Genomic DNA, 19,616 nt, shown 5'->3' with positions numbered 1-19,616 from the left:
GCCAGTGAAAGGCCACCGGGATAAATACCGGTAGTACATTTAGGATTTAATTAGGAAGTTTACTTTGTAAAAGTTTAAAGAATCATCTTGATAGTTTGATTGTTGTGTTACCGTGACTACAATATGGTGTAATCTTTGTGTTTGACTTGGGTTTGTTCACAAATACATCACAGCAAATAACCAATAATCAGTGATTGATTTTAAACTCTGCCAATAAACCTGGTCTCCCTCATCAGACTTCACCTTATCAATATTTAAACATGTTAGTGATGCTGAGGTTCTTAGTAGGACGGGTTTCAAGGGGAGTGGAAAGGGGTTCTGTCTAAGGCCCCATATTATCTTGGGCCGGCCCTGCATGAACAGCCACTGTGATGCCCATCTCTGGAATCTGCCTGGAATTTACCTGGAATCCACCTGGAATCCCCCGGTGGCTCCTGTCAGTCCCCCGATGCTTTGGGGACATTTTGATTCATTTCATTGTGGCATGTTTGGCTTTTTGCTGCAGTTCTAATTATTGCTACAATATTTTCTCTGATGTTTATTTTGTGAACTCCAAATGCTCTGAGCCGAATCTTCCTTTAACAAAATCTTAATTAAAATCTGCAATAACTTCTATTTACAGCCCAGAACCTCCAGCCCAGATCCCGTCAGCAGAGACTTTAACCTGCCTGGTGGAAACGTTAAGGAGAAGCAGAGTGAACAGAGAGCAGGTGGTACCGGGTGGTACTGGGTGGTACCGGGGCTTCGAGCTGGGTCGCTGTTACAGTCGCAGTGCCGTGTCTTATATCAGGATGTCTGATATAAAGACAGATATTCTTTCTATCTGTCGGTGGACCGACTCAAGCTGCCTGTAGTGAACCAGACATTTAGCAGAATGAAGAAGTTAAAGTCAGAAGTTTCTCTGCAGCTGAAGCATTTCTGAGTTTAGGGGCGAGGCGGGTTTTGTTCCACTATTGCAAGGACGATTATGAAGATATAAATAGAAACAGTTTTTCTAACATCAGACCTACGTTTTTATTCACAAACCGGAGCATGAAAAAAATATTCTTGCCCATAATTTGATAGTTAGAGGACACAGATCCTCCTCCTCCTCCTCACCAGGGACCCGGAGTCTGAACAACACGGAGGCTCTGAGAGTCATTATTAGACTGAGTTTATTTTGCTAAATGATTATATTTAGCTAAATATTATTGCTGAGGGGCACAAGCAGGCCTACAAATAAAAAAATAAAAGATTGAAAAAAAAATTCTTTAAAAAAAACAACTCTAAAAGGCCACTAGGATAAAAGCGGCAAGGGCTCAAGCCCCCTTTTACGCCCCCCCCCCTGAATGTGCCTGTTGCTTCTACTTTTAAGAAAGACTTTATGCGCTAATTTCAAATCACTTTTGTGTTAATTTTTTAAATATTGGAGAATAAACCGGATGAGTAAAATTATATTTAATGTAGTTCAGTAAGTACATACAAAAATACGTATTTTTTATACTTTGATTGGATCCTGGCAGGTTTGTCTTATGAATGATTGATTTTTTTAAAAGAAAAAAAACAGAACCGGGTGTGGCCTGTTGGCAAAAAAAAATGTTTTGCCATGTTTAATAATCATGGTCACACCATCGAATGTGACGCTCCTTGTCATAATTACAGTGAACATTTCAAAGAAGAAGATCTTGACACAAACCAAATCCCTGGTCCACTCACCTGAAGAGAACTGCCAAGCCAAGTCTCTCGCCTGCACTAACCCACAGGTTAGTGCTAACTGCTACAAAGTCAAGAAATGAGAGCCGTAGCTTTCTGGCTGGATTGCAGGTTGTATCAACCTTCCAGACCCTTCAGATCTTCTGGTTCTGCTCTGCATTCCCAGAACCAGAACCAAACGAGGTACATACATACATTCAGCTTCTATGCACCACAAATCTGGAACAAACATTCAGAAAACTGTAAAACAGCTGAAACACTGAGTGCCTTTAAATCTCGACTAAAACCCACCTGCTTAGGATTGTATTTGAAACGTAATCAATTACGAATTTAATGATAACATTTGACTTAATGTCATGTTTTGATTGTTGATTCTATGTTGCATGACTTTGTGTTTCTGTGTTTGTTATGATGTAAAGCTCTTTGAAATGCCTTGCTGCTGAAATGTGCTATAAAATTTGACTGATTGATTGATTGCCATGTGACTTGCAGACACACACCCTGCATGTATCTCCACCAGTTGAGCCTAATTGTGTCAGTCAGCAGCTCCCTCTCAGATTGATGACAATACAGTAAACCAGTCAGCTGGTTTACAGCAAGCAAGACAGACGGGATTTACACAAAGGCACTTGAACTGTGAGGTAAAGGACTGTGTCCAAAAGTTTGGACACACTTTCTCATTGAATTCATTGAGAAAGTGTGTCCAAACCTTTGGTCTGTACTGTATATCACCTGCTGTACCTGTGCAACTGGTCAAATAGAAAAAGAACGGAGTGAAATCTGAAGTCTGGTCCTGCTCCTTCGAGTGTAGACAACGCACAGCCACTGAAACACTCGACAGAATATTTAATTTTTTTTTACAAGTCAAGCTGGAGACCCATTTTCAGTACATACGTAAAATCTCTATGATTTCTATGATTTGGTGTAAATAAGAGGTTTTAGGAATGTACAGAAAATGAAGTTTTAATGGTTCGTACAAATAAACTGAGGCATACTTCTCACAGAAACAACAGAGCACACAGCTACAGGACTACATAGGATAAAAGGCTTTCCAGTTGTCTGATTACTAGAAATATAACCACCGTCTTACTTCATTGTTTATTAATATTTCCATTGATTTAGAGGTGCAGGTGCATGATGACATTTATCCTCACTCAGAACTGTTTTGTTTCTGTTGATTTATCGGTTCGTTTTCAGGGGATGTTATTAGACTTTTTCCTTTAGTAAAAGTACTTTTCATTTACTTTAAAAGTATTTGCCATGACCCTAGACTGGTCAGGTCTCCACACGTTATAGAGCTCCTGCAGCATCTTGGCGTCCTCCTCTGCATTATGAGCATCGTAGGACTTTCCCAGAAAGTTCCTGACTAAAGACACCTGTGAATAGCCACTAATGCGCGGGAAGAGTCTCTTGCTAAGCAAGAAGGTGTCCAGGAAGCCCGACACCACCTGCTGGAACTGAAGGAACAGGTCATATTTCTTCATCACTCTGGTGAGCACAGGCGCGTCAAAACGCATCACACTGTGGGCCGCCAGCACTACGGGGTGTCGGAAGGAGCGCAGGAAGTCGATGAAGGAGGTCAGAAGGTCATCGATTGGGACGGTTTCCACGGGAGAATCGCGGCGAAACAGGCGACCCGACTGCACTCTGAAGCCTGTGACCTCTGTGGCGCCCTTATCAATGTTTTGCTGAGGGACGGTGTATTTATTGAAGACCCTCTCCTCACAGACAGCGGCCAGTTGGGTGATGTCACACCGTGAAGTATCTGAACAAAGACAAAAATAAACGCAGGTTAAAAATCCTCTGACGACGACAGCAAAAATGTTTTATTTCATTTAAATGATAATACAAATATGGGACAGAAACAAGTGATATTTTTTAAATAGACCAGACATTTACAGATCAATAAGATTTACTGGAGAGAAATTACAAAGAACAAAACTGGTTCTTAATCCAATCCTGACGAGTCAAACCGAAAGTGTCATGGAGTCACTGAACGGCCTCAAGACATTAACACCGACATGAAAAATAATATTGACGAAATAAATATGTAAAATAAAATCTAAATAAAACATAATAAAGTGATAAGTCTCTTAATACTGTTATGGTCTGTAAAATAGATTTCTTCTTACTATGTGATCTCAACAAATCCATGGCACTTCAACAGTATTATCTCATCTTTTACCTGAAAACAGGGTCTGTTTGTTCTTGCCATACAGTCCCCTGCATTAATTATTGCTCGAAAGGCCTTGCCATAGAGGCTTTTTCCTCTGTATTTACTTTAGTTTCTTATTATTCTAGCATGTTGTTCTTCGTGTATTTCCATTTAGTGTCCATTGATTAGTATTATTTATTGTTATATTGTTACTTTTTTCCTGTTATTATCTTGCTCCTGTTTTTGCTGACATCACCATCTTCACTCATCATGCCGTTCACCCGAATAAGGAAACATATACATATATTGGAATAAGTTGGTTTGAGAATTATTTGTGAAGGTTTGTCTGGTCGCCATCTGACTCCCAGGTTCACCAGACTCAAAGAACAAGTGTTTATTCTTTCTCTAATGTGTTTTTTGTTGTTGTTTTTTTTTTTTACTCCACACCTTTATGTGCCAAACTGAGAGGATTAGTAGCATCTCTCTTGATGTTGAGGTTACTCTTTTGTAGAGACACGTTGCCGCTCCACCCTGCTCTGACTAATAAACCAAACTTAAATTCCCCGTTTGAGGTCCGAGTGGGAGGGAAACAGAACAGAAACCTAGCTGTTCCCTGATCTGCACCTCGGTTTCTTCCCACCTGAGCTAAGAGGAAACCTTTTTATACTTTGTCTTCAAATAAACAAATATGAAGGGATGAAGTTGGTTAGCAAGGAAATGTTTTAAAATGACATCTTGAAACCTGCTAAAATGATCTGAAATATGGAATATTTTGGAATAGTTGGGATAGAGATCCTCTCCTCAGAATTCAGTCAACAACAAAAATATTAAAAGCATATTTATGCTCAACATATTACAAAAGATTTTAAAAAAACAGCATATAAAAACATCTATATCCATAAATGGCATTTTGGTCTGTTTTTATTTTAATTTATACCTATTAGCATTTGTGCCAGCTGTTTGGTTTAATAAGCAAAAATCCAGTGCATAGCATAGTTTGAGTTCAATTGCTTATTATTATTTAAAACTACTCTAGTTCCTTTCATTCAACTTCTAGTACTAATCTATTCCACTTGCAGTTCAGAAGCTGAATTAGATAGGATTAGAAACATAACAATAACAACAGTTTATTTAACAAAAGCAGAAATTGTCTTCTGTTTAAAATAAGCACATCATTGTATTATAATTTTTTTTGAAAAAGTAGTTTTGATATTGGTTGGGTTTTTTTTATTCAAACCAAACAAAAAGCAAACAAAAACATAATTTAATAATAATAAAGTAAAACAATTATCACATATATGAATTAGTACTGACAGACAGTGATTTACGTGTTGCGTATAAACTGGGTGTGTGGGTAAGATTACCTAATCCAGTGGCCTCCAGGTCAAAGAAAACGATGATTTTGTCAGCCATCTAGAATAAAATCAATTAAACCGTCATTTAAAGAAACACAGGTTGAAAAAAATTTAATCAGCGAACTTTACCAGATGGACTTCCAGCAACTAGAACATGAGTGAATAAATCTCACCTTATGTCTGGTTCTTCCTCAGCTGAGCAGTGGGCGTTGTGAAGCCGGTAGGAGCGAGGAGAGGAGCCTCGTTTATAGCAGCTCATTTGGAAACAAATCCGAGCTCCACTTTCATTTTAGTTGAAGAGAAACACATTAAGTCTGTATCGTTTCTTCGTCATGCAAAAGTCCGTCAGTCAGTCACCGATTCTGACTCGGTTCCGCCGGTCTGCTTACCTGTCACAACAGGTCGTAGATGCGGAACAACAAACACATTTGACTTTGTGTGAAACGGGAAGTTTCGATGCTCTTCGCTCACTTTCATTTCGGCTGCCGCCGGGCGCGAGACCGGAAAGCGAGTCCTTGTTTGGAGCGCACGCGACGCAGATTCGGTAGATTTAACAACGAAAACTATAATAATGAAAAAATATTAAACTATAAATAAATTGTATGTTTCTATATTGGAGGTCTTGTTTTTTTGTGGTTAATTTTATTGTAATTATTAACCTGTTAGCTACTTTATATTGCTGACAAGTTCTAGTTAGTTGAATTTAAGAGTTCAGCTGAAGGTTTTTGGTTTAATCTGTTATTTCCACGTCTCGTCCGGCAGGGGGCGCCAAAGCTCACATGTTTAAATGGGTTGTATTGTGAACAGCTCATCTTAGCTGCGTCAGAGAAAAGATTTACTTTGACATGATTGATGGTGTTAGAAGAGATCTAATTGCTTTTTTTTGTTTTTGTTGTTTAAGAAATACTTTATGCGTTAATTACAAACAACTTATTTATTCATTTATTTTTCTAAATGCTAAATAAATCAAATGAGTAAAATGATTTAATTTAGTAAGAACATTCAAATGTATGCATTTACTATATTATGTTTTATTGGACCCTGACAGGTTTGTCCTTTAGATTTTACTTTTAAAATCTGACATAAAAGAAAAATATTACATACAGCTACACAGTGTGAAGACTAACTATAACCTCAGTATGGCAATTTAATGCTGTCTGAAATACAACAAAAACCTGGAGGATGTGCTGGAGGGGTTAACAGTTTTAAAAATGTTGCCTACTGGTTAATCTACACGCTCAAATTAATACATCTCAGTCTGATAAGGACGCCATAAATAACTCAAAGTGTATATGATTAAATGCGGTTGCAGGTATTAGTCAGAGGTCAATGAATAAGTGACGGTCAAGCTGGAAGACGCTGACGTTTGAATCAACGCTAAGTAATGGAGGAGTTTTTAACTGCAGTGTCTGCGCTAACAATAGACTGCATTAGCAGCAAACTAATGCAACCGGCTGTGCCAAGAAATCACACCACTCACGTATGGTTGGCTGCAATTGTTTTGCCTTTTTTTTAATAAGCAGATGAAATTTTCCCCCATAAAGTTGTTTTTTCCTTACAACAATAAAGATGTTTAAATCATTTTAAAAAAAGAAAACACAAATTGCACCTTATTTATACTCAACTATGTCCACTTTTTTTTTGCAACACTTCTTTTTTTCACCGTTTTCCCTGCGCAAAAAAAACAAAAAACAAAACAAACAAAAAGACAGAACCGGGTGTGGCCTGTTGGGGGCGGGGGAAGAAAAATGTTGCCATGATTAATAATTGGTAATGAAAGGATAATATATCCTATTTATAACAGACTCTTTTCCAACTAATGTACATTGCAATGCCATGATCATAAATAGTACATACACTGTGTATAAAAGAGGAACAAAACAACGACTGAAAGCGAGGCATGCCTTCCAGCGACAGTTACATTCACTTTTTCTTTTTTTTAATCTTTTTTTTTTTTTAGTTTTTTTTTTTTCCAGAATGTCATATGGAAACACACCACAAATATTACTGTGCAGATAACTGACCGAGGAGCTGTTTTGTTCCTTCAGCTCACTTCCAGAAGCAGATTCACTTTTTCTTTTAATCCTTACAGGTTTACAGTTCATGTATTTTATAACATTTTTATTTTTTTTGAAGAAACAATTACAGTGCCTTGCTAAAGTGCTCGCACCCCTTCAACGTTTTCAGATTTTGCCTGCAACACGACCACGAACCCGAATGGATTTTATTTTCGGTTCCACAAATCAAACACAAAATGAGACATAAAATCTCGTTGAAACAATCTTCGCTCGGACAAAACGCACTGCAGTCTGGTGGCCGTACGGCGACAGAAAAAGCTCGAGGGGCGCGAAGGCTTTCGCGACGTACCGCTGAGGCCGGTCAGCTGATCAACACTGAGGGAGTTAGCGAGATGACGTCATGGTACGGACAGAGGAGGTGAGGAAGAGTACGCACGCACGTGGCTAACCGGGTGGGATTAGTCGCTACTTGTTTTGGTTAGCAGGCAGATTAAATGCTACGTTTCACAGCGAGAACCCGGAGAGAAGAGAAGAGCTACGGTTATGACTGGAAAGAGCGGAGCAGTTTGAGTGGCTCAGAGGAGATAATGGACGGTTAAAGTGTGTCAATAAGCGCGAGGCGATAGACGCCCCTCATCCCCTGTCCTCAGTTAGTGTGATTGCGAGAGTAATCCTAATGTATAAAATGAGGGGTAAGAGAGGCTACATATGCAGAGAAGTGAAGGAGATGTGTTGGACAGAAAGAAAGAGAGAGAGAAAAAATGGCTTTCATCATAACAAACCAATATTAACAAAACATGACATCTTTGATATCAATAAACACCTATGATACAGCAATATCGTACAGTTAACAAGAAAAAAAAACATATTCAAGTCCTGATGCAGTAACACTGATGTTTCCAAATTAAACCTGTGCTGAAAACAAAAAGGCAAGTACAAAAACACACACTTCCTGCCGGCCGGCCAATCGACGCTCTATATTGACATTCAGAACGTCGCCTCTTCCCAAACCGGCTCCGGGAAAAATGGCCGCAACGCGAGCGGAATCAGAACGGAAACGAAAGTGGAACCTGAATTTCTGACACTTCACTTTACGAGAAAAAAATAAAAGGACACAGATCAGGAACAACCGGGAGCAGCACTGGACTCTCTCTCTCTATGTACATTTACGTCCTCTGTAACATAATAATAATAATAATAATAATAATAATAATAATAATAATAATAATAATAATAATAATAATAATAATAATACAGTTTTGACAGTCTGTTCTAAGGGATGTAAGGACAGAAGTGGAGGAAAAGCGTGCAGCCTCTTGGCTGGTGTGTCCTGTGTAAACGTGATGAAAAGCACACTTAGCTTGGCGCTGGTTCCACCAGTTCAGTCAGTATGGCTACATTTCTTCTCGGTGGCTTTACCCACCTGCCCACATGCTGAAAAATAAAGATGGGGCGTTGTAAGATTTGGCTTTGCAGGAATTTCTTTTAAAGTAACACCGCCACCCCCAACAATATCTTTTCTTCCCCCTCTCGTTGTTCCTTTAAGCGACCCCTGGTACACCTGCAGGGGCCATAAAGTACTGAGATGTCCTAACTTCACATTGGTCCGCACAGATCATCAAGTCCACTTCTCTTGACCGTTTGCCACAATGTCCCTCTGCATTGTCGCTCCCCCAATTCGCTCAGCTTCGACTGGGTCAGAGGGTGATGGGGATTGGGCAAAGAGGAGGGCCTCCGCACTAACCTGCAACCTTCCCATAATTCCCTTCAGAAACCAGCAGCAGCCAGTCTTCGTCACCCACTTCGTCATCACACCATAAACTCGTTATTGCTGTACAGAACCAGCTGCTGTGGGCCCGGGCCAAAGTCCGACTCCCTCTGATGGCTTCCAGAGGAGTCGCGTGGCGAGCTGCGGCTCAGCCTGAGCCTGAGGCGAGTCTTTCCGGTCCTTTGGCCGTCCTCCGGCTCCGCCAGCGGGGCCCCCAGGCTGCAGGAGGTGAGCAGGGGCCCGGAGGAGGACGAACGGAAGCGGTAGTGGGGGGACGGGGAACCGGAGGCTATGGAGGAGAGGGAGGAAGAGGGCTGGTAGGAGGAGGAGGCGGTAGAGGTGGAGTCGACCGAGTCCTGAGAGTCCGGCTGACGACGCAGAGTCCGTCTGGTCTTCGCCTCGGACTTCCTCGATCGATACGTCCCGCGTTCTGATGAGGACAGAGCAGAGGAATTGATAAAAGACACATAGGCCTGGACAGAAACAATGACGTACGTCCATTGCTCATGTAATGACGTTTTAATGACATTTTATATTGAATGTGATGAACAGGAAGGAACTCAGAAAGGAACCTTGTGGGACACCAGTGATGAGTAAAATTGACATTTTGTTGAGCGGAGCCAGAGAGATGAGACCTAAACCAGTTGGTGACGCTAACAGAAGATGATCTGACCAGTAGAATATCAGTGATTGAATGTGACTCCAGTGTAAAAAGTGCTGTGAGTGGCCAAAACGATTGGAAAAACCTCTGTAGAGGTTCAGTCCATTTACCATTTACAGTTCTTTCCATAGACACATGTTCTCCTCAGAGTTCAGCTCTGAGTCTCGATCTCCACTCATGTTTCTGTAGCCTAAATCTAAACCGTTTTGGTGCCCTATGAACTGAAAAGAAATTATTTTGCTAATGCAAATTACAGCACATCAATAGGTAGTACTTTACTTAAGTAGGTATGAACTGATAATGGTAGGTTTAATACGTCCCTTGGCCAGTATGTGCTATTATTTGGCCAGTATAAGTATTATTTATATTCAGAGAATCCCAAAATATGAGTATACTTCACCTGCAATAGGCTCTTATAGAAAATACAAAGACATCAAAACATGCATTCATTGGAAAAAAATGTAATTCAAATATATGCCCCAAGAAATTGCGCCCTAAGTTATTGCCCCCTTACACCTATTCTGAAGTCTGTATCAGTGTATAACACACAAACTCACGCACCAGAGGGGTCGGATGTGGCTCCTTCCATCTCCATGGTGATGTTTTCAGAGCTGTCCGCTGTGCCGATGGAGGCCTCCGATTCAGGCGTTTCATCGTCGGATGCGCGTGGTTCCAACACCAACATCTCGTACGTCAGCTCCTCCCTGGGAGCACAAAAACGCAGCAAAGAATTGGCTTCATGGTTCCTCGCTCTGGAGCCTTACTCAGGCTTCATTTGGCATGTCAGCGTACTTCTCTTTCTGCAAACTCTCGATCTGCTCCGTGAGGATCCGCTCCTCCTGCTGCATGGCCTGCTGCTGCTGCTGCTCATTGATCTCCGTTTCTCCTGATGCCTCCTCTCCTCCTCCTCCGGCGCCTCCCACTCCGTCACCTTCTGCTTTAGGGCTCAGAGGAGGCGAGGGGATGTGGGAGCCGCTTTGCCGAACACGAACTTTGTTCTGTTAACGTTTAAACGACACGCACACACACACACACACAAAAACCACAGCGGCGTAAAAGTTTAGCCTGACCAACGTCTTTGTTGAAAGACGTTGGTCAGATGTGACCGTTTTGTCACCTCTCCTAAAGCAGAGGAGACGGTTTGAGTTGCTCTAAGCTCAGCTTACAGTTTTTGACCACATGGTGACAATACAGACACACTGACCACACTTAACACCATCACTGCTAAAATCTAGGAGCGCTGCTGCAGCACACACACGAGCACTTCATCATAAGCACACACGCGCATATGAATTACCTTAAACGTAGCTGTGCTAGGCTGCATGTTAGCACGTTGTGTGGCGGAAACAGAAAGCAGAGCGATCAGTGGAGCTAACCCAGTCAGACTGATGCTCCTTCTGAGCGAACGCAGCAAACACACACAGCTACATGGCAACGCAACAAGTTGGCTGATTCCTAAACCGCTGCCGTGTTCCCCACCTACAACATTTAGCAGCCGTAAGGCTTAGTTTCAGGAAATTAATGCTAATGCTAAAAAAAACAGCTAATAGTCTGAGCTCAGTTTGACAGTCCTTCCAAAAACTAGGTTAGGTCCAAAAGTTACTTAATGGTTTTGATTTCAAATATTTACTGTATTTAGCTTGTAGCTGCTAATGCTAGCTACTTGCACCCAACAATTAACCCCAACCCTGGTAAAGATGTGTAGTAGCAAAATAATATCAGGTGTTACTGCGTTAGCATAGTCTCACACTTAAATTTAAATGCAAAAGGAGAGGACGGAGCAGAAATGTGGGTGAGAATCTTATGCTCACCAAAACTCTCACTTTCGACACTTCTTCCAAAGTGTCAAAATCGGCCCTCATTGATGTAAATGACCACAAATGGCTCATCTTGTCCTCCCTTTCTTGACTCCAGGCCTGGCTCAAGCTATTTTTGAACTATTTCGTACAGAGCTCTGTGTGAGGTGTTGCGTTGGTCAGACGTTTGTTGCCGTGTTTAATGCAGAAATTTGCTCAGACAGCACTGTTGACTAGCTTCAGCTAATCCACTTCCGCTATTCGTTTTTTTTGTGTGTGTTCACAGGTGACGTGAATACATTTGAGGTACGCTTATCAGACGTGATGAAGAATTTGAATTGCCTACAAAGATTGTCAAATGGCTTCAAACTCCTGGATGACAATTGCCAAGTTGTCCATGGAGGAGGCTGTCTGCGGGAAGATGTGACCGTTTTGTCACCTAAATACTCAGGGATCTGTAGAATGCTAAACCTGGACGGGTGTCGCTCAAATGGTATGCAACGTGTGTGAAAGGTGTTTGTGAAGACGAGCGTCCCGCAATCCCGTGACCGCACATTGACTGTTTGTCTTTGGTAAAGTATGGGAGATTGCATGTCATCTTTAATGGTGAAGAAAAATTCAATCTTTGACTTGACTTTGAGTACGTCTTGAGTAATTGTACCTGTGAAATTATTAGTGTATAATTATTGATAGCCATGGCAATTCCTTTGAATCAATTTACTGATGCATTTTGTTGGCTTTCTTTTAACTTCTATTCAGTAATCCACAAATGTCCGTTTGTACGACAGAACACAGAGAACTGTTTCTTTTGGCAGCTGCTCTCTACACTCGACAACAATGTTGACCTTGCCACCATGCTAAGAGCCAAGCTATGCTAGATCTTTACCATGAGTCATAGGCTTTTGATTAGATGCGTCTAAGATTGAGATATTTGGCAACAAAAACCTAGGTGGATCTAGTGTAAAAGATCTCATTAACCTGTGGATCTTGGACCTTTCAACATGTTTTCATTCAGGTCTTTTCAAGTCCATTGGTTTAATATGCCTACTCCAACTTTGAGTTTTCGGCTTTTATGTCAAGTTTGAATGACCATTGGGACGGCTTCATATTAGGTCAGTGTTAAGTAACGTTGTTTAATGTCATTCATTCATATTATTTTAGACTATTATTTTAGGGCTGCAGTGTACCACCTGTCAACCTAAACACAAGGAGCAAAAATATCTAAACAGACAAAAAAAAAAAAAATCAGCCACTTAACAGAGAACAGCTGTCAATGGACGCCAACAGACAGTATGGGAGCGAATAGACTGACAGGACAGGACTAGTGGTGGGCAGGCACATGGTGTGGGCGGGGCATACATACCGGGGTGGCAGAACGGGTAATGCTCATAAACCTAACAGCAATTAGTACAGGTTTCTGGAGGGGGAGGGATGGGGAGATGGAGGAAGGAAGGAAGGAGGACAGATCAGGGTTAGGGATCGCTGATGGTAGTCACATCAGAATGGCTTTGGTCAATTAAAGGGTAAGAAGAAAGGTAGACTTTAGGTTTATCTGAAATTAGATGGTTAATATATATATATATATCTAATGGCGTAATCATTCAGCTCAAAAATCTCCTGATCTTCAGGTCTCATTTTCCCCAATAATGTTTGAGAGATCAATAAAAACCCAACTCGATGCTTTAGGAGCACATAAAATTAATTCAATTCATCAAACATTGAGAGGTCGTTTGTACTACTTTTTTACCTTGCAGGTCCATTGGCTAGAAGATTTTCTTAAAATCATACATCTATTATACTAGTGGCACTAATGACAATAGTCAGGAATTGGGCAGGGAGAGAAGAGGGTAATATGTGCAGGAAAGGTCTCAAGGTCAGGTGTCGAACCCCGGATGAGTTCTTTGAGAAGTGACAGTGTCAGCATATGGAGTGATACGTGGTGCGGAGGAAGAGAGGGCCTACGTCAACTGAAATCTAAACTAGGTAGAAAGAAAGATCAACCGTTTACTGATTAGGAATTTGCCTTGATTTGCAAGTAAAATAGTCATAACCCTTGAACCGTTTCACAATTTGTCACTTCCCAACAAAAAGTAGTGAATAATTGTAAAGTGCAAAGAAAATACACGATTTAACTTCGTCTTAATTAATAACACATGATAAATCTCAGTGAGTCAATATATTTAATATAATGGTGTCAAAATTCAATTGGTGCTTGAGGTTTGTAATCTTTCCACCTCAAATACAACTTGAATTGAAGCTTTAGCGTTAGCTTTCTCTAAATACCATGTTGGTGTAGCGCTTTAGCGTTAGCTTCCTCTAAATACCATGTTGGTGTAGCACTTTAGCGTTAGCTTCCTCTGAATACCATGTTGGTGTAGCACTTTAGCGTTAGCTTCCTCTAAATACCATGTTGGTGTAGCACTTTAGCGTTAGCTTCCTCTAAATACCATGTTGGTGTAGCACTTTAGCGTTAGCTTCCTCTAAATACCATGTTGGTGTAGCGCTTTAGTGTTAGTGGAGCTAATGTTTATGATGAGTCCTTTAGGGTTCGTGCAACTAACTTTTTAGCTAGCAGTGATTAAAACATATATTTATATCCTTTTCCTTCAGTTTCACAATTTTTCATCAGATTGTGTTGAAAAAGTTCAAATTGTGGTGAAGATTTTACAAGGGACTCCAATCCCACAATATGCTCCTCACAGGTTAGCATTTCCTTCCAACATGTTTATTTTCTTCTTTGGGGTTGTTAGATCTTAAGATGGGTATCATTTGTCTACATATAAAGACATATTTGCACACGTGTTTAAAAATGTTTTGTTTTTTTTAAACAGTTTGGATGAAGATGTAAATGAACTCCTGCCATGGCTGAGTTGGAAACCATGCCAGCTGCTCACTGAGCAGAACACTGCTTCTGCTTAAATGATGATGAGGTCCAGAAACGTCAAACATGACGCCTCATGGTGGTCACCTACGCTGCAATATTGAACTCAACAGGTCTGAAACTCATGAGGCCAGTCTTACCAGGGACCTCCTGACGTGGGTCAGCCTGCTCTTGGCTTTGCTCTCTGCAAACTCCAGACTGCTGATGTCCTTCAGACGAGCTTTGTACTTGCTCATCTGCTCGTTGATGATCAGCTCCACACACCTGCAGACGGAAGAAAACAATGAAGATCCGATTCATTCGGACAGAAACCGAGGTCAAAGTGGTGGAGTAGAAGAGATAGGGGAAAAATGAAAATGGACAGAAAGTCATTTGCACTACCAGTAAACAAGATAAACAGCACAGATGGAACAAAGTTCCAATCCTAGTAGACTTCCTGCACCTTTAGAGCTTATTTGAGAGGCAAAGTTGTTTTTTTAAATTATTATTTAGAAGCCAATGTTGAAAAGTTAGTTTTGAGTAATAATCCATGTGGGAAAAACAGGAACAGTTTTCATGCAAGTCAGCTGAAAGACCCTTGCAGGTGTTTGTGAATCCAGAGGACTTTGGAGCCAGAGCGAGACGTACGCTGTGGTTTTGCTGATGTCCTGGACACTCTGCAGCGGGTCGATGGTGTCCGGACAACGGAGGATGCAGGGAGCAAAGACGATGGCGAGAGCGTTGACGGACATCCTGTTGGTCTCCTCCTGCAGGGAAATCCTGCAGCACAACACAGTAAAAACACACGCTGAAAGTGCAATTCAGACTTCAGGAATACAGCACTGAACAAACACAAAGAACTGAACCGTGTCGTTTTTGGGTCTCATCCCCTACCTGACCAGGTGGAAGATGAGGCGCTCCAGGGTGCTGAGGTGTGTCCGGCTGAGCTGGTCGATGACAGAGTACACGCCTTGGATCACCTCCCGCTTGTCCGGTTGGCCTGGAAACACAAGGCCAACATCAGGAGCTCAAACCAGCTTCCTATACATCACGTTATGTCAAAACTCCAGTTTTTCAGCTTCAGGTTTCCAGAGGTTCCAGCCTTTTTCAGCCAACATGGAGGAATGAACACAAAAACATGGAGGAATTTGTGGCACATATTTCTACATATTTCTATAGTTCTGGATGGACAGACAGACTGTAAGATAGAAAGATGGATAGATGAAAGGAGATGTGAAGGCTGACAGATTGATAGATGCATTGATTCACAATGGATGGATGGATGGTTACAGAACAGGAAATGAATTCTGAGCATATGAACGGTTTTCCATAAGTATCCAGACTTAAAAAAACTTTAATAAAATCCAGATCTTCCCAGTCTGTCTGAACGCCGTCACCCACTGAAGCATCATAAAGGTAAACCGACGGCTACAGGCGGCACCTTTATGCAGAAAACAGAGTGCTAAAGAGCTTACCCATGGCTCTGAGGAACTCTTCATACAGTTCAAAGGTCATGAGCGGGCTGGGCAGGTCGCGGAGCCACTGTTTGAGAACGCTGGCAATGACATGGATGTTGTAGTCGTCCAGAATGACGCTGCTCACATCTGGAGCAAAAGGAGAAGTTTGGATGCATGAACTCCCACTGAGCGTGAGGAATAACTAGCAGATTAGCTAGCAAACATGGAAGACCTTTGTAATCATAGCTATTCAGTCAGAAAAGACTGGGAGCAGAAAGGCAGGATTAGTTTTGTATTAGAAATCCACAGATGACGAGCGTGCCGTGGTGGCGTAGGGGATAGCGCGACCCACGTTTAGAGGCCTTGAGTCCTCGACGCGGCAGTCGCGGGATCGATTCCCGGACCCGGCGATATTTGCCGCATGTCTTCCCCCCTCTCCTTTCCTGTTAGCCTACTTTCATATAAGGGACACTAGAGCCCACAAAAGACCCCCTAGAGGGGAGAAAAAAAAAAAAGAAATCCACAGATGACTATTATTTATGGATTTTATGTTTTATTGACTGTGATTGGGGATCTTAAAATCTAAAAATCTGATCCTTTTTCTAACAACACTCTTCGGTGTGGTGGTTGTAGCTGCAGGATGAAGACTGAATTATCCATTTTAATTTAATTTAAGTTCATTTGGATCGGGACAGACACGCATTGATTCAATACAAACTGAACAGAACAGCAGTCCCATGTTTGCGTCACAGTGCTTACAGCAACAGCTAATTCACAGCACTTGTCCCTAGATGGGCTTTTAAACCGCACATCTAAAAACTAGTGAAAATGTAAGTAATAATCAGTGTTGTGAATATCGATGAGGTGTTGAGAAGACATCGCAAACTTCAACAGGGAGCTGGATGTCATCGACATTCTCTCAGCTGAGAACATGGCAACGCTCTCACCTGTGTCCAGGCCCTGCCGGAGTTCTTTGATCTTATTGGTGGAGCCCGACTTCCTGTAGATTCCCTCCGTGTAGAGGCCGTGCATCTCGATGTAGTTGATGAGTTTCTCCACCAGCTGGGGAACGGCGCGCTCATCACTGGTCAGACGAGACAACTCCACCCCAAACTGACGGGACGACAGCTCTGGGTCGTACTACACGCACACACACACACGCAAACAAATAAGCAGGATAAAAATGGCAGCCAAACCAGAACATGTGTGAATCAGGGTTGGGCCATTTCGCTTGTTTACAGCAACGATCCCTGAAAGTAGGAGACATATTTACTTTCGTACTGCGTGGGTTTTTGTTACATTACAGGAAGAGTCTAAATAGGCAGGTTTATGTAGGCCAGTACTTTATATTTCAGAGTTCAGACAGTGCATCACTCAGAAACAGAAATAAAATGATTCATTCCTTTAGTTTGGTTTTTCCAGCTAAAATCTGAAAGTGTTCAAACATCTTAATGCAACTAAATGTAATATCCAGTGCAGACATTTTTTTTAATAGTGAAGTCTCCTAATTTGTAAATCGAGTCCATCTGGGCGAAACCCAATCTTAGTATGAAAGCAGCTGTTCTGGGAAGGCTTCGAGGGTTTGCATCGTCAAGACCAAGAAACACAGCAGACAGACAGGTCAGGGTTTAAGTCGCAGATTCAGGTTATAAAACAGCTTCTCAATGGGTTAAACATCTGCAGCTAATCACATTTTAGCTGACAAAATAAGCAAAATTTTCAATTCAAAAACCCTTCTTGTTGCTAAATTATTGAATAACTAGACACTATGGGCTCAACAGCAAATATATTTATTGTTTTTAATCTGTTATTTAACCATCAAATTGGTGCAAAGTGCTATTCTACTCATTCAGTTTTAAAATGTTTCAGGAACGCCTGATCATTCATGGGACCTCTTTAGAAATGTGGATGCTAACATTAGCGTTTGGGACATCTGTGCTGATGCAAAATGTTTAGCACTGAGATGCTATTTTAGCTTCACTGACAGGCTAACTGGTTTTAGCACAACTTGAACAGTAGTTTTTTCTAGCGAACAATCAGATCGTTTTTTGAAGCAAAAATAAACCCTGAGTGGGCCAAGAGAAGAGGGTTTGTTGTCCATTGTTGTTGTTATGGATGTCGCTTGTGCGTCAGATTTGTGGGTGTACCAGCAACACAATACAAAGGTTCCAGGTCTTTAAGTGTTAAAAGATTTTAATTACATTAAAATCCATGTAATTAATTAAAAATTACACGTCGAAGTCCTGGTACATAAGAAAAAGCTAAGCACAGGAAGTCCTGGGACAAAAATACGCTAATAAAAACCAGCGACCAAGACAAAGACTAAAATGGTTTAGATCAGACTATTTTTGTTACAATTCAATATTCAGACTTAAATCCAATTAAGAACAGTAACACTTCAAAAATGATATTCACTGATTCTCATTTTCCAGTAAAACTTTCCATCTCTTGATTTGGAGGTGCATTGCAGCAAAATGTGATTTTTCAGAGCATTTAGATGGATTTGTATTTATTTAAATCATTTTACTTGTACTTCACAAATATGCACTACCTTCCCTTTAAAACATGGTGAGGTTTGTCATTATAATGTGACAAAAAGTGATATCTTTAACGAGTATGAATATTTTATTTTTTGCAGCTGTGAATTTTTTCTTTGCAAATGTAGAATTTTTTTCAAGTTCTGAAATTAGAAGTGACTTCCTGGTTGTAACATACTCTAAAACTGGATGAAAGAGGAAAAATCTATCAGCATCTCGTTTTTTAATTTGCCTCCATGGCGCTAGAAGATAAACTATATCATCATGCTTTGACTGAAATATTTTCCATCCTTTATTCTTAAAGAAACAGTCGATAGAAACACCGCAGCATCTGAAAAAACATAAAAAATAAAAAATCTGGACCAAACGTACCTTTTTACTGCACTTGGTGGTCATCTTGGAGCAGCACTTCCTGTGGCAGGCGTAGCGGCACACTGTAGACCGAAAGCAAAAAATGCTATCAACACAGCAACAACTCCAGCCCAATCAAAAAAAGAAAAAGAAAAACAAACTAAGAATGGGGTGAAGAGTCGAGGCAGCCGGAGAGGCGGCTCTCTCAGCGCCGCTGAGAAGAAAGCTTTCTAACTAGATAGAAGATGGATTTATGAAGGGAGAGGGAGGTGTAATCAAATTTTGCCGACACTCAGGCACACATATGGAAAGTGTGTTGGTTTAGTGGGAAACAGTGTGCACAGAGAGTGTGTTGGAGTGGTGGAAACACAAGCTACACACACTGATGGGAAAGTCTGGGAAAGACTGTATTCTGTAGTTGTGCATTCTGTATCTTCTTTAAATTAATATCATCTTTGGGTCAATTGATCATGTTTTCCATATGACATTTTCGAAAGGTTTGCATCCTTACATTTGCAAACGCAGGCTCGGTCCATCATCCAGATCAGGGAGGAGCAGTACTCGCAGTAGGTGGGGATGCTATACTGAGTGGACTTAAAGATGTGCCCATTATGCTCTTCCACCTGCAGGGGGCAGCAGACCCATTAGTCAGATCACACAAAGAACGTTTTTGAGGATTAGCTTCAAACTACAGTGGTTTGTAAAAGTATTCAAACACACCAAGATATTGACAGAATAGCTAGCTAGAAAGATAACTAGAAAGCTAGCTTTCTAATTAGCTAGAAATTTAACTAGCCAGCTGGCTAACTACAAAGCCAGTTAGCTAATTAACTAGAAGGTTTCTAGCTAGCTTTCTATTTATCTTTTTAGATACATTTCTCTTTCTAGCTAGCTTTAATAGATGTGTTGACATTAGAAACTTCTGTGTTTTACTATGAAACGGAACAACATAAAGTGATGCAAAAA

The 19,616-nt window shown here is 41.1% G+C and overlaps 1 protein-coding gene across 8 annotated transcripts in view; it reads right to left on the bottom strand.

Moving 5' to 3' along the window:
• Positions 1-7,129: 7,129 nt before the first annotated feature.
• Positions 7,130-19,616, bottom strand: part of LOC116736667 (unconventional myosin-IXAa-like) — a 155,574-nt gene continuing 143,087 nt past the window's right edge. For 6 of the 8 annotated variants that reach the window (XM_032589295.1, XM_032589304.1, XM_032589283.1 and 3 more), the window contains 11 exons: positions 19,162-19,273; positions 18,672-18,733; positions 16,710-16,902; positions 15,781-15,909; positions 15,200-15,305; positions 14,954-15,085; positions 14,467-14,590; positions 12,809-12,862; positions 10,442-10,647; positions 10,211-10,353; positions 7,130-9,418 (listed from right to left, as the gene is read on the bottom strand). In XM_032589295.1, coding sequence (XP_032445186.1) covers positions 9,030-9,418; positions 10,211-10,353; positions 10,442-10,647; positions 12,809-12,862; positions 14,467-14,590; positions 14,954-15,085; positions 15,200-15,305; positions 15,781-15,909; positions 16,710-16,902; positions 18,672-18,733; positions 19,162-19,273 — 1,650 coding nt within the window. In that variant the 3' untranslated portion in view covers positions 7,130-9,029. The remainder of the gene's footprint in view (positions 9,419-10,210; positions 10,354-10,441; positions 10,648-12,808; positions 12,863-14,466; positions 14,591-14,953; positions 15,086-15,199; positions 15,306-15,780; positions 15,910-16,709; positions 16,903-18,671; positions 18,734-19,161; positions 19,274-19,616) is intronic. The other 2 variants (XM_032589310.1, XM_032589329.1) reach the window with 1 other exon arrangement.

The sequence above is a fragment of the Xiphophorus hellerii genome, chromosome 2 (genome assembly GCF_003331165.1).
Source record: "Xiphophorus hellerii strain 12219 chromosome 2, Xiphophorus_hellerii-4.1, whole genome shotgun sequence".
In the NCBI taxonomy this organism is placed as follows: Eukaryota; Metazoa; Chordata; class Actinopteri; order Cyprinodontiformes; family Poeciliidae; genus Xiphophorus; species Xiphophorus hellerii.
The sequence above is the reverse complement of the archived record's forward strand: the minus strand, read 5'-3'. Positions and strand labels throughout refer to the sequence as shown.